This window comes from Vipera ursinii, assembly GCF_947247035.1.
Source record: "Vipera ursinii genome assembly, chromosome: 16".
Classification (NCBI taxonomy): Eukaryota; Metazoa; Chordata; class Lepidosauria; order Squamata; family Viperidae; genus Vipera; species Vipera ursinii.
The window spans coordinates 4489466-4503504 of NC_139529.1; the positions used below are offsets into that span (position 1 = coordinate 4489466).

The following is a 14039-nucleotide window of genomic DNA, read 5'->3' on the forward strand; positions in this document are numbered from 1 at the left end:
GCAGGCATATACATAGAATGAAGGCTATTGCTAAGCACATTGATTTGTGCTTTAAATTGTAAGCCGCCCTGAGTCTTCGGAGAAGGGCGGGATATAAATGGGATTAAAATGAAATAAAATAAAATAAAATCTTCACAGCCACCTCTGCGTGGCAGGGATGTGACCCAGCAGCTCCTTGCAGTGAACACCTGAAGCCGCCACCGTCAGGAGCGGCTTCTTTCTTTGTGTTAATTAGGAACGCACAACCACATCCTATTAGGCCAGGAAAAGCCGACGACAACCGAGGAAGGCACTTAGCCTTGAAATCATCTGCCGCGGAACAAAACCCGCCTTGAAATTTACATGTTTCAAGCAAGTTCAGACACCTCACTTCCAACGCTACTGAGAGTCCCGCTGCTTCCTTAACTGCGGGAAGACCCCGGAGATCCCTTCTCATCCACCCCCCCTACCCCCGTGCCGTTTCCCCCCACACACACACATACTTCTTAAACTCAAAAGCCGGCGAATGGATTAGCTACCCAAGGCCGGTTGGGCAGCCTTGGAGGATAATGAATGGAAGCCACTTTGAAGAGGGGAAAAGTTAAAAAAAAAAAAGCAAGGTGTTCTTCCAGAAAAGGGGGCACCCCTCCAGCAGCCACCTCCCTCCCTGTATTTCTCTTAAAAGCCCCCCCCCCAAGATGTGAAATATGCAGCCCAGAGATTGTCAGCTTTCGTGCTGTAATGTCCAATGAGGGGCCATGGGGAAGGAACAGAGAGCTGATGCTTAGGGAGATGTGGTGAGGGCATCAGAAGATCACCGGGTGCATTTATGCTGCTCTTTTCTGCACACTTTCCAGAGTCTCAACATTATAAAAAAAGATGTTGGGGCTTTGGAAAAAGTTCAGAGAAGAGCAACTAAGACGATTAAAGGCCTGGAGACCAAAACATACGAAGAACGGCTGAGGGACTTGGGTTTGGCCAGTCTAAAGAAAAGAAGAAATAGGGGAGACACGATAGCAGCGTTCCAGTATCTGAGGGGCTGCCACAAGGAAGAAGGTCGCAAAAGGGGATCACGTGACCCCCGGGACACTGCGACCGTCGTAAATGTAAGTCAGTTGCCAAGCATCCGAATGTGAGTCACATGGCCCTGGTGGATGCTGCAACGGTCGTGTCACTTTTTTCCCCCAGTGTCACGGTAACTTTGAACAGTCGCAAAAGAAACGGGTGTAAGAAGAGGACTAGCAGTATATGCACATTTAGGTTGAATCCTTCAGAAAACTTACATAGGTCTTGAAATCGTTGAAACCCCTCACATCCTCAGAAAGATTTCTAGGAAAGAGCACACAGTCTTACCAGCAGTAGTCCAACAGGTGAGGAGGCAGGACAGGGATGTAAACGTGTTGCCAAAACATTGGGTAAAGCAAGGAGGCTGAGCCGTGGACGCAGGCAGTTAACTGAAAGAACAAAAAAAACGACAAATATCAGCTCAGCTGGGCAAAACGGGGAGATCCATCCCAAGATTATTCCAACACAACTCCATCGGTTGGTGATCTCCAGATGGAGAATGGAGTGGACCTCAGTGGACTCTCTCGTTGATAGCTGAGGCTAGATTTTTGATCCTTTCCCAGGGTTGAGAACGTTGGGCAAAGTTTGGGCAACGTCAGAGCAGAGCAGAGCAGAGCAGAGCAGAGCAGAGGAGAAGAGAAGAGAAGAGAAGAGAAGAGAAGAGAAGAGAAGAGAAGAGAAGAGAGAGGAGAGGAGAGGAGAGGAGAGGAGAGGAGAGGAGAGGAGAGGAGAGGAGAGGAGAGGAGAGGAGGGAAGGGAAGGGAAGGGAAGGGAAGGGAAGGGAAGAGAAGAGAAGAGAAGAGAAGAGAAGAGAAGAGAAGAGAAGAGAAGAGAAGAGAAGAGAAGAGAAGAGAAGAGAAGAGAATTTTTCATTGGTCAAGTGTGATTTGACACACAAGGAATTTGTCTCGGGTGCAGAAGTTGTCAGTGCACACACAAGCAACAAGTGATGCATCATGATCATAACCATAGAATACAATCATCATCATTCACAAGATACAACGCTCAGCGATAGTCATCGGATACTCAAAAAAAGCAATCAATAAATCATGTGATACAAACAACAAAGTGATAGTCATAAAATGCCAAAGGACTAGGTAATAGGAAAGATGTGAAGGTTAATAGTACTACAGCCCTACTACGTGGTTTGACATCCTCGGGCATAAGCCAGTGTGGTGGGAATTAGATGTTCAGCAGATCCTTTGTTGTGCTTTTCGGATGACGTTTGTGATGTCAGGTGCCCATTTCAAGTCCTAAATTCTTAATAGAAACTTGAAGGTCTCTGCTATTGATAGCGTGTTGTCTAGTATTGTAAGAGGTGGTAGAACAGGAGGGCCTCCCCTAAAATCATAGACTAAGAACTCCTAGACCATTACAGGGGTCCCCAACCTTGGCAACTTTAAGGCTTGTGGACTTCAACTCCCAGAATTCCTCAGCCAGCTTGAAGTCCACAAGCCTTAAAGTCGCCAAGGTTGGGGACCTCTGGACTATTAAACCACCTCACAAGACTTTGCTTCAGAAAATCAAAGGCGGGGGGGGGGGTAAGTGAAAACAAGCCACCTCAAAGCCACCTTTGGAAGGCGTTCCGCCACAAAGCTTGAGGAAACTACGGTTTGATTTGCTCACAGTCCCCCATACTTTCACTCGTTAAGGGTTACTTCCTACAAGATGTTTTGTTCGGCACTACGATGGCCAAACTTGGTATGTTAGAAAAGAGGTTGGCCAAAGTTCCTGGAATGGAGCTTGGGATTTGGAGAATCCAAAGCAGGAAAACAGCCATTTTTTTAAAAAAAAAACAACTCTCTAAAAATAACAGTTTTTGTCATTTGCTCCTCGAGAAACAGATGCCTCCCCTGTTTTGTCTTCCCTTCTTCCCAACAATTACACCCAAGGAAAAGACAGACAAGGCACGGATAGTCCCTTAGTGGGCTATATGACCGAGAGAGAAGCTTTTTAATGCAAAAAACAGAATTTTATTCTATATGGTGCTCATAATTCGGAATCCCTGCCTGAATTATAAGGAATTCTAAGTATACTGCGGGGGTGTCGATACGTGGATCCAATTTTTGCCTGCTAAACTTTTTTCAAATGCCTTTTCTACAAAGAAAAACATTCCTTAATAGCAGTTCTTAATAATCTTCACCTGAAGAACAAGAGGCTTCACCATGGAAGTTCTTTAGTTTGGAAAACTGAGCAAAAAACAAAGCCAAACCCGGAATGAAAACATGGAATCAATTGACTAATTGCCCATGTAGGAACATTTTTCAAAATTCACCATTATCCATCCCATGCTCCTTCGTGACTGGTTTATGGAACATACTAGAAAATTAATCTGTTTTGGCTTCATTTCGAATGACAGGCAGGGTTGTCCTAAAAGGAGCCAAGGCAGAAGAAATATTTTTCACTGCCGGTTAGAATAGAATAGAATAGAATAGAATAGAATAGAATAGAATAGAATAGAATAGAATAGAATAGAATAGAATAGAATAGAATAATGAAAGAGAATAGAATGGAATGGAATGGAATAGAATAGAATAGAATAGAATAGAATAGAATAGAATAGAATAGAATAGAATAGAATAGAATAGAATAGAATAGAATAGAATAGAATAGAATAATAGAATAGAATAGAATAGAATTTTAGAATAGAGAATAGAATAGAATAGAATTAAAAAAAATAAGAATAGAATAGAATAGAATAGAATAGAATAGAATAGAATAGAATAGAATAGAATAGAATAGAATAGAATAGAATAGAATAGAATAGAATAGAATAGAATAGAATAGAATAGAATAGAATAGAAGTTGTAAGGAATAGAATAGAATAGAATTAAAGAAAATAAGAATAGAATAGAATAGAATAGAATAGAATAGAATAGAATAGAATAGAATAGAATAGAATAGAATAGAATAGAATAGAATAGAATTAAAGAAAATAAAAATAGAATAGAATAGAAGTTGTAAGGAATAGAATACAATAGAATAGAATAGAATAGGAATAGAATAGAATAGAATTAAAGAAAATAAGAATAGAATAGAATAGAATAGAATAGAATAGAATAGAATAGAATAGAATATTATTATATTATTTATTATAATTATTATTATTATTATTATTATTATTATTATTATTATTATTATTATTATTATTATTATTATTATTACATTTATATCCCGCCCTTCTCCGAAGACTCAGGGCGGCTTACAAGCTTAGCAGTAGCCTTCATTCTATGTCTATGCCTGCTTATTAGGGCTTTCCCCCCCCCAAGCAGCATTATTACAAAGTCAGCTTATTGCCCCCAAAAATCTGGGTCCTCATTTTACCTACCTGGGAAGGATGGAAGGCTGAGTCAACCTTGAGCCTGGTGGGACTCGAACCTGCACTAATTGCAGGCAGCTGGTGTTACTTAAGGAGGCATTAGCCCACTGCTCCACCAAGGCTAATAGAATAGAATTAAAGAAAATAAGAATAGAATAGAATAGAATAGAATAGAATAGAATAGAATAGAATAGAATAGAATAGAATAGAATAGAATAGAATAGAATAGAATAGAATAGAATAGAATAGAACAGAAATAGGAATAGGAATAGGAATAGAAGCTGGAAGGGACCTTGGAGGTCATCTAGTCCAACCCCCTGCTCAGGCAGGAAACCCTATACCATTTCAGGCAAATGGCTGTCCAGTCTCTTCTTAAAAACTTCCAGTGTTGGAGCATTCACCACTTCTGGAGGCAGGTTGTTCCACTGGTTAATTGTTCTAACTGTCAGGAAGTTTCTCCTTAATTCCAGGTTGCTTCTCTCTTTGATCAGTTTCCAACCGTTGTTTCTTGTCCTGCCCTCTGGGGCTTTTGCTGGAGTTCAATTCATACTCTCAAAATCAGGCTGCATGGTCTCCAATCCAGACAACGGCATATGTCTAAGTCAACAGCATTAGTGTCTGTGTGTGTGTGGGGGGGGAAATTAATTTGCCATTTATCCAGGGGAAAAGCAAAAAAAAAAAATATGAAACGAACAACCTCCCTCTGCAATCAATACCTATTTACCGAACGAACGGCTAGGAAAAAACAAAAACAGAACATTTTCTTAACAAGCTTTTGCGACTGGTAAAACCTTGCGAACTACAGATCTAAACTCTGATCTAAACCCAACTGGAACATTGTGGATAGTAAAGTCATTTTCTTTTTAAAATAAGAAATGTAACGAGAACGGGCTTAAGTGTGCTGTGACTTTCATCTCTCCAGCGCTTGATGGTCTCTTAAGTAGCATTAAGCCAGCATCCTTATCCAACAACATTGCGGAAAACCGAGATTCTTATCATCCCCCTCCATCGGAGTTCGCCAAGAGGTCACGAGGAGATCCATTCTTTTCTTTCTTTTTTTTTTCCTTTTTTTCTTTTGCCTCCAGAAAACAAGGAAACAGCAATCTAGCCATCGATGCGGTGTACAAAAACAACAGGCCAGCATGAAAGTTCTTCCAAAGCGATGACACCCAGAAAAGAAAAGTTTTTTTTTTTAATCCCATTTATATCCCGCCCTTCTCCGAAGACTCAGGGCGGCTTACAATTTAAAGCACAAATCAATGTGCTTAGCAGTAGCCTTTGTTCTATGTATATGCCTGCTTATTAGGGCTTTGGGGGGCCCCCCAAGCGGCATTATTACAAAGTCAGTTTATTGCCCCCAACACCTTCCCTTTTCCAACCTACCGTGCTCAATTTGCTGCAGCAAATGAGGATGCGGCGTTCGTAGAGCATGCTAGCATACAAATGCAGCATGTTGTTGACATCCACGGCGACAAAATACTCGGTCAGATTTCTCTAGGAAGGAAAAGGAGCGAAGGATGGTTAGGAAATTGTCTCCCAGCCAAGGGAGGTGTGACACACCTCAATAGTCACTCTCAAGCTAGCATCTAAGGTGGGAGAGAAACCTTAATCAATCAATCAATCAATCAGAATAGAGCTGGAAGGGACCTTGGAGGTCTTCTAGTCCAACTCCCCTGCTCAAGCAGGTGACCCTAGACCAGGAGTAGGCAACCTCGGCTCTTTTATGACTCATGGCCTTCAACTCCCAGAATTCCTGAGTCAGCATAGCTGACTCAGGAATTCTGGGAGTTGAAGGCCATGAGTCATAAAAGAGCCGAGGTTGCCTACCCCTGCCCTAGACCAAGGGTCTTCAAACCTGGCCCTTTTATGACCTGTGGACTACAACTCCCAGAATTCCTCAGCCAGGCATGCTGTCTGAGGAATTCTGGGAGTTGAAGTCCACAGGTTATAAAAGGGCCAGGTTTAAAGACCCCATGCCCTAGACCATGCTATCCAGTCTCTTCTTAAAAACCTCCAGTGATGGAGCACCCACAACGTCTAGTGGCAAGCTGTTCCAGTGGTTAATTGTCCTCACTGTTAGGAAGTTTCTCCTTAGTTCTAGCTTGGATTTCTCCTTGGTTAGTTTCCATCCGTCGTTTCTTGTCTTGCCTTCTGGTGCTTTGGAAAATAAGTTGACCCCTTCCTCTTCTTTGTGGCAGCCCCTCAAAATATTGGGATCCTGCTATCCTGTCCCCCCTCGTCCTTCCTTTTTCTCTAGACCGGCCTAAATAATGGACTAATGGCCTTGCAAGACGGGAAATTATCTATCTAATCTTAACTCAACCCAAACCGTCAATATTTTATGATCTTCCTCCGAGATTTCTGCAGACTTTTCTGCTCATAAAAATACGCTCTCTTCCACAAGGCAGACAAGAGTGATTAGCTCAGAGGGGTGAGAAGAACTCAAGAGTGCCAGCGTGAAGATCATGGGCAGCACCAACACACTCCATGTGGCTCGTTGGTTTAACTCAAGCCTTACTGGCCAGCTAAGAGGGAGAACCGTCCAGTGGAAGAGGCTAGGAGAATAGCATAGACTCTGTTTTGAAATAAACCTGTTCAACTGGCATGCAATTCCTCCCTCCCCGTGGTTCCTACTCCATCTGTGCTGATTAGCAAGATATTTGTGTCTAAACAGAAACTGTTTAGAAGTAGTGGCCACTTCCTGCCACCGTGGTACAGATACAACAGCAGCACATGGAGATAACTTGGCAGGGCTGTCAAAAAAAAAAAGGCAATCTTCGTGCCACCCAGATGCTAAGTTGCCAAACTGTGGAGGAAAGCAAAGTCTTACACTTAGGCAGGAAAAACCAAAGGCACAAATACAGATTGGGTGAGACCTAGCTCAAAAACAGTAAATGTGAGAGGGACCTTGGAGTCCTAGTGGACGATCACTGAACTATGAGCCAGCCGTGTGCAGCAGCAGCCAAAAAACCTAATGCAATCCTGGGTTGTATAAACAAAGGCATAGAATCAAGATCCCGCGAAGTATTATTACCGCTTTCTAAAACCCTAGTAAGACCACACCTGGAATACTGCAGCCAATTTTGGTCACCATATCACAAAAAAGATGTTGATAGTCTGGAAAAAATTTCAGAGAAGAGCAACTAAGATGATCAAAGGCCTGGAGGCTAAAACATACGAAGAAGAAATAGGGGAGACATGGTAGCAGTATTCCAGTATCTGAGGGGCTGCCACAAGGCAAACTATTTTTTGTAAAAGATCAAACTATTCTCCAAAGCACCAGAAGGCAGGACAAGAAACAACGGCTGGAAACTGATCAAGGAGAGAAACAGCCTGGAATTAAAGAGAAACTTCCTGACAATGAGAACAATCAACCAGTAGAACAGCTTTGCCTCCAGAAATCGTGGGCGCTCCATCTCTGGAAGTTTTAAAAAAAGAGACTGGACAATCACCTGTCTGAGATGGTATAAGTCCTCCTGCTTGAGCAGGGGACTGGACTAGAAGACCTCCAAGGTCCCTTTCAGCTCTATTCTATTCTATTCTATTCTATTCTATTCTATTCTATTCTATTCTATTCTATTCTATTCTATTCTATTCTATTCTATTCTATTCTATTCTATTCCATTCCATTCCATTCCATTCCATTCCATTCCATTCTATTCTATTCTCCATATTTTATTCCATTCCATATTTCTATTCTATTCTATTCTATTCTATTCTATTCTATTCTATTCTATTCTATTCTGTTCTGTTCTGTTCTGTTCTGTTCTGTTCTGTTCTGTTCTGTTCTGTCCTGTCCTATCCTATCCTATCCTATCCTATCCTATCCTATTCTATTCTATTCCATTCCACTCCACTCCACTCCACTCTCCATTCCATTCCATATTCTACTCTACTCTACTCTACTCTACTCTACTCTACTCTACTCTACTCTACTCTACTCTACTCTACTCTACTCTACCCTACCCTACCCTATCCCAAACTCTTGGGATCCAAACTAAAACTGGCGAGCAAGCTTTTTATTCTGATCTACAAGCATTTCCATAAATCTTTATTTTTCCCACAGCAGAGACTTACATTTTCGGGGATGCTGGGAAGTTCCCTGGTGTCGGGCACCGTAAAGTAAGAGTGCTGAAGGAGAAGGGGGGGGGAGGGGGGGAGAGAGAAAGAAAAAAAATAATGCAGCTAAAATTTCCATTTATTTTGACATATTTACACTCTACTGCAGAGATTCACAAACTCGATAACTTGAAGATGCGTGGACTTAAAGCCCCAGAAGGTCCACCCAGCTGACCGCCACACATTGCCAGGAGCATTGATCTACTGCTTGAAAAAAAACAAGAAAAAAAAAACTTCAGCATACACCACTGATGCCATAAACCCAAGGGAACCCCAACTGGACAATCCAAAATGCAGTGATGCTAAATACAAGGTATGGATTTGTTGTTGTTGTTAGCTGCGAAGTCGTGTCCGACCCATCGCGACCCTATGGACAATGTTCCTCCAGGCCTTCCTGTCCTCTACCATCTTCTGGAGTCCATTTAAGCTCATGTCTCCTGCTTCAGTGACTCCATCCAGCCACCTCATTCTCTGTCGTCCCCTTCTTCTATTGCCCTCGATCTTTCCCAGCATTCGGCTCTTCTCCAGTGAGTCCTTCCTTCTCATTAGGTGGCCAAAGTATTTGAGTTTTAGCTTCAGGATCTGATCTTCTAAAGAGCAGTCAGGGTTGATCTCCTCTAGGACTGACCGGTTTGATCGCCTTGCAGTCCAAGGCACTCGCAGGAGTCTTCTCCAGCACCAGAGTTCAAAGGCCTCAATTCTTTGGCGCTCAGTCTTTCTTACGGTCCAACTTTCACTGCCATACATTGCAACTGGGAAGACCATCGCCTTGACTATACACACTTTTGTTGACAGGGTGATGTCTCTGCTTTTTAGTGTGCTGTCTAGATTTGCCATGGCTTTCCTCCCAAGGAGCAAGCGTCTTTTAATTTCTTGGCTACAGTCCCCATCTGCGGTGATCTTGGAGCCCAGGAAAATAAAATCTGTCACTACCTCCATTTCTTCCCCATCTATTTGCCAGGAATTGAGAGGGCCAGATGCCATGATCTTGGTTTTCTTAATGTTTAGTTTCAACCCAAGTTTTGCACTCTCCTTCTTCACTCTCAACAAGAGGCTCTTTAGTTCCTCTTCACTTTCTGCCATTAGAGTGGTATCATCTGGATTTGTTATCGATAGGCTTAAGTGTTCTTTCATATTCATGGAGATTCCAGGAAAAGATCCCTCTTGGCATATCTTAAGCCAATGTGGCGGTTAGGAATGGGGAAAGGTTTCGGGAAAGAAATTCTAAAATAACAAAGGCGGTAGCTTATAAAGAAAACCTATATAAAATGTTTTACAGATGGCACTTAGCACCTGTGAGGTTAGCGAAAATGTTTAAAAATATGCCTGGTAATTGTTGGATACGTAGACAAAAAAACAGGCACGCGTTATCATCTTTGGTGGACATGTCCTAAAGCCGAAAGATTTCGGTCTCAAGAATACATATGTGGTTAGAGGAAAAATGATTAAAAAAAACACACAGATTTTCAAGCCAGAATTATTTTTCTTAGGCACAATCGTAGGAAATGATGAGAAGGAATGTGTATATTTAACGCTGCATGTGTTAACTGCGGCGAGAACTGTATTTGCTCAACATTGGAAAGATGAAGAATTACCAGCGGAGGAAGAGATAATTAAGAAAATGTTAGATTGTGCAGAAATGGACAGATTGACGCTGAAAATGAAAGAGAAAGAAGACTCAGAATATTTTAGAACAGGCACGTCAAACTTCCAGCCCGTGGGCCGGATGCATCACGCTGAAACCGTGCCCATCCCATTGCCGGCAATGGGGGAAAAGTCCCGATACGTCACGTGATGTCACGAGTTTGACATGCCTGTTTTAGAACATGGGATGCATTTTATCAATGGCTAGAAAAATGAGGTAGAGAGAAAGGAGTGTTGTAATTCAGGGTCAGCCTGTGGGTTCGGCAGTTGGGTCGGACGACTCAGAGGAGGAGGAGGGGGATGTTGAAGACCTTGCTGAGGGGGTTGAAGATCTTGATGATGAGAGCCCTCAGCCAGGCCCCTCCCACTTGGTCACCACGGAGACCCAGCTGTGTGAGCCTGACAGCGTGGATGAAAATGACCCACAGCTGGCCCTGTTCAAGGACGCCCGACGCAGGAGGCAGTCAATTAGGAGTAAATAGAGGAAGGCAATGGGGCTCCTCGGAAGGAGGCAGAGAGAAGCCACGCCCTGAACTCTATATAAGGGGAATGTGTGGGGAGGGCTGGTTTGCTGAAGGCAACCACTTGGATAGTTCCTGTTTCTTAAAGCTCCTGTTTCTTGGTTCGTGTCTTGTTTGTTTTTGTAGCTATAAATTTGGCAGGCGTAATTCCAGCCTCCTGCCTTCTTGAAAAAGGGGCTGTCCCTGCCTTTTCTGAAGGGCCGGTAGCAGGCTGGTACAGAACAAGGAGTTTAACATGCATTATTAGTAAGTTAAGCACTGGAAGCCAGACAATATGTTGCTGATAAAATATTAAGCATTTGTGACTATAAAAATTAATAAAATATTGGAGAGGGGGAAAAAAAAGAATGGGGAAAAGTCATCTCTGCTCCTGGGACTTCTGTGGAGCCCCCAAGACAGTGACTGAAGACTTACACCCTTCTCCAGACCAAAACAAAAAACAACCCCAGACTTTTCCCATTTTTAGGAAAGCTTACCACACTGAGATGAACTGAAGAAGCTGGCTCAGGAATTGGCAGTTTGTAAAGTGTCTGGAGAAGTTCACATCTTTGGCTGTCCTGAAACGAAGAAGAAGAAATGAGGTGGTTTGTCCGAGGTGGTTACGTTCATTGGGAGAAGAACATCTGACTTGGGTCCCTTCTGGAGTTGGCGAACGATAAAGTTTTAAAGACCTACTACACACACAAACAGGGACGTGGTGGCTCAGTGGGTTAGGACGCTGAGCTTGTCGATCAGAAGGTCGGCAGTTTGGCGGGTCGAATCCCGAGTGCCGCGTAGCAGAGTGAGGGCCTGTTACTCGTCCCAGCTTCTGCCCGCCTAGCAGTTCGAAAGCACGTAAAAATACAAGTAGAAAAATAGGGGCCACTCTGGTGGGAAGGTAACAGCGTTCCGTGCGCCTTTGGCGTCTAGTCATGCCGGCCACATGACCACGGAGACGTCCTCAGACAAGCGCCAGCTCTTCGGCTTTGAAACGGAGATGAGCACCGGCCCCGAGAGTCGGAAACGACTAGCACGCATGTGCGGGGGAACCTTTACCTTTACACACACACACACTGGGTCTCGCTCAAACACACGCACCTCTTCAAACCCACAAGACGAACAAGAAGTCACACATGGAAGTGTATTTACCTGCCCCTTCACTGTGTAGTCCGCCAGAATATTCAGCAGTTTATAAAAGACTTCAAACCACGGGAGGTAACTGGAAAAAAAAAAGAAAAGCACAAATTTGCACATTAACGTTACGAGGGGGGAAACAAACCCCCACATTTCTCCTGCAAAAGGTGTACGGAAAGATCAGTGCTTTTTTTGTAAAAGAAAAAGGTGCCGGAACTCACACATGTCATACAACCCGCCTTGCCTACCCTACAAGGTTCCATCCAAAAAAGGTGCCGGAACTCCGTTCTGAGCGTTCTATGAGAGAAAAAGCCCTGGATAGATAGATAGATAGATATAGATGATAGATAGATAGATAAATAGATAGACAGATAGATAGATAGATAGATAGATAGATAGATAGATAGATAGATAGATAGATAGATGATAGATAGATAGATATAGATAGATAGATAGTTAAATAGATAGACAGATAGACAGATAGACAGATAGACAGACAGAGACAGATAGATAGATAGATAGATAGATAGATAGATAGATAGATAGATAGATAGATAGATATAGATAGATAGATAGATAGATGATAGATAGATATAGATGATAGATAGATAGTTAAATAGATAGACAGATAGACAGATAGACAGATAAACAGATAGACAGATAGACAGATAGATAGATAGATAAATAGATAGATAGATAGATGATAGATAGATAGATAGATAGATAGATAGATGATAGATAGATAGATAGATGATAGATAGATAGATAGATAGATAGATAGATAGATAGATAGATAGATAGATAGATAGATAGATATAGATGATAGATAGATAGATAGATAGATAGATAGATAGATAGATAGATAGATAGATAGATAGATAGATAGATAGATAGATATAGATGATAGATAGATAGATAGATAGATAGATAGATAGATAGATAGATAGATAGATAGATAGATAGACAGATAGACAGATAGACAGATAGACAGACAGACAGACAGATAGACAGACAGATAGATAGATAGATAGATAGATAGATAGATAGATAGATGATAGATAGATAGATAGATAGAGATATAGATGATAGATAGATAGATAGATAGATAGAAAGATAGATATAGATAGATAGATAGATAGATAGATGATAGATAGATAGATATAGATGATAGATAGATAGATAGATAGATAGATAGATAGACAGATAGACAGATAGATGATAGATAGATATAGATGATAGATAGTTAAATAGATAGACAGATAGACAGATAGACAGATAGATAGATAGATAGATAGATAGATAGATGATAGATAGATAGATAGATAGATAGATAGATAGATGATAGATAGATATAGATGATAGATAGTTAAATAGATAGACAGATAGATAGATAGATAGATAGATAGATAGATAGATAGATGATAGATAGATAGATAGATAGATAGATAGATATAGATGATAGATAGATAGATAGATAGATAGATAGATAGATAGATAGATAGATAGACAGACAGACAGACAGACAGACAGACAGACAGACAGACAGACAGACAGACAGATACAGTGCTTTTTTGTAAAAGAAAAAGGTGCCGGAACTCACACACGTCACACAACCTGCCTTGCCTACCCTACAAGGTTCCATCCCAAAAAGGTGCCGGAACTCCGTTCTGAGCATTCCATGAGAAAAAAAGCCCTGGGAAAGATCAAGCAAAGGAAGCTTGCGGAGACGTCAGCATCTCGCCACTCCTTGTATGCCCCTGATCCCTGAGATAAAATCAGAATATATCAGTCGTGGAGGCAGACTCCTGATGTCTTTTTAACTAGGTATAAGGCCAAAAAAAAAAAAAAACCACGTGATAAGCAAAGTACACATTTGATTTTCCATGTGATAACAGTGGCAAGAATTAAGTTTGCACAATACCGGAAGAACGAAGAAACACCACCAGAAGAAGAAATAATTACCCAAAAAAATAAATACTGGACTGTGCGGAAAGAGACAGACTTACTTTGAGGTGGAAGGAAAAAAGAAGAAGCAAGAACTTGGGACCTGTTTTATCACTGGTCAGAGAAAAGGTTTTAGGGATTAGGAATTTAATTTGTATTAGCGAACGAGATACCCAGACAACACGTTTTCTTGAAGGATTACTACTGAATTCTATTTAAAATAATAATTGTAAAACTTTATAAATTTCTGGGAGTCTACTACCTCTGCGAAGATCTGACCTGGAAAGTTAATACAACCCAGGTGGCCAGAAAGGCCCAACAGAGGCTTCACTTTC

At 41.7% G+C, this 14039-nt stretch overlaps 1 protein-coding gene across 1 annotated transcript in view; it reads right to left on the reverse strand.

The window, feature by feature from the left end:
• DENND1A (DENN domain containing 1A) overlaps positions 1-14039 on the reverse strand; it is a gene marked incomplete at its 5' end in the record, with an annotated part of 134557 nt that overhangs the window by 85699 nt on the left and 34819 nt on the right. Inside the window, 5 exons of the mRNA XM_083374866.1 lie at positions 1333-1433; positions 5747-5857; positions 8441-8494; positions 11124-11204; positions 11776-11845. Of these exons, the coding sequence (XP_083230992.1) occupies positions 1333-1433; positions 5747-5857; positions 8441-8494; positions 11124-11204; positions 11776-11845 (417 nt within the window). The remainder of the gene's footprint in view (positions 1-1332; positions 1434-5746; positions 5858-8440; positions 8495-11123; positions 11205-11775; positions 11846-14039) is intronic.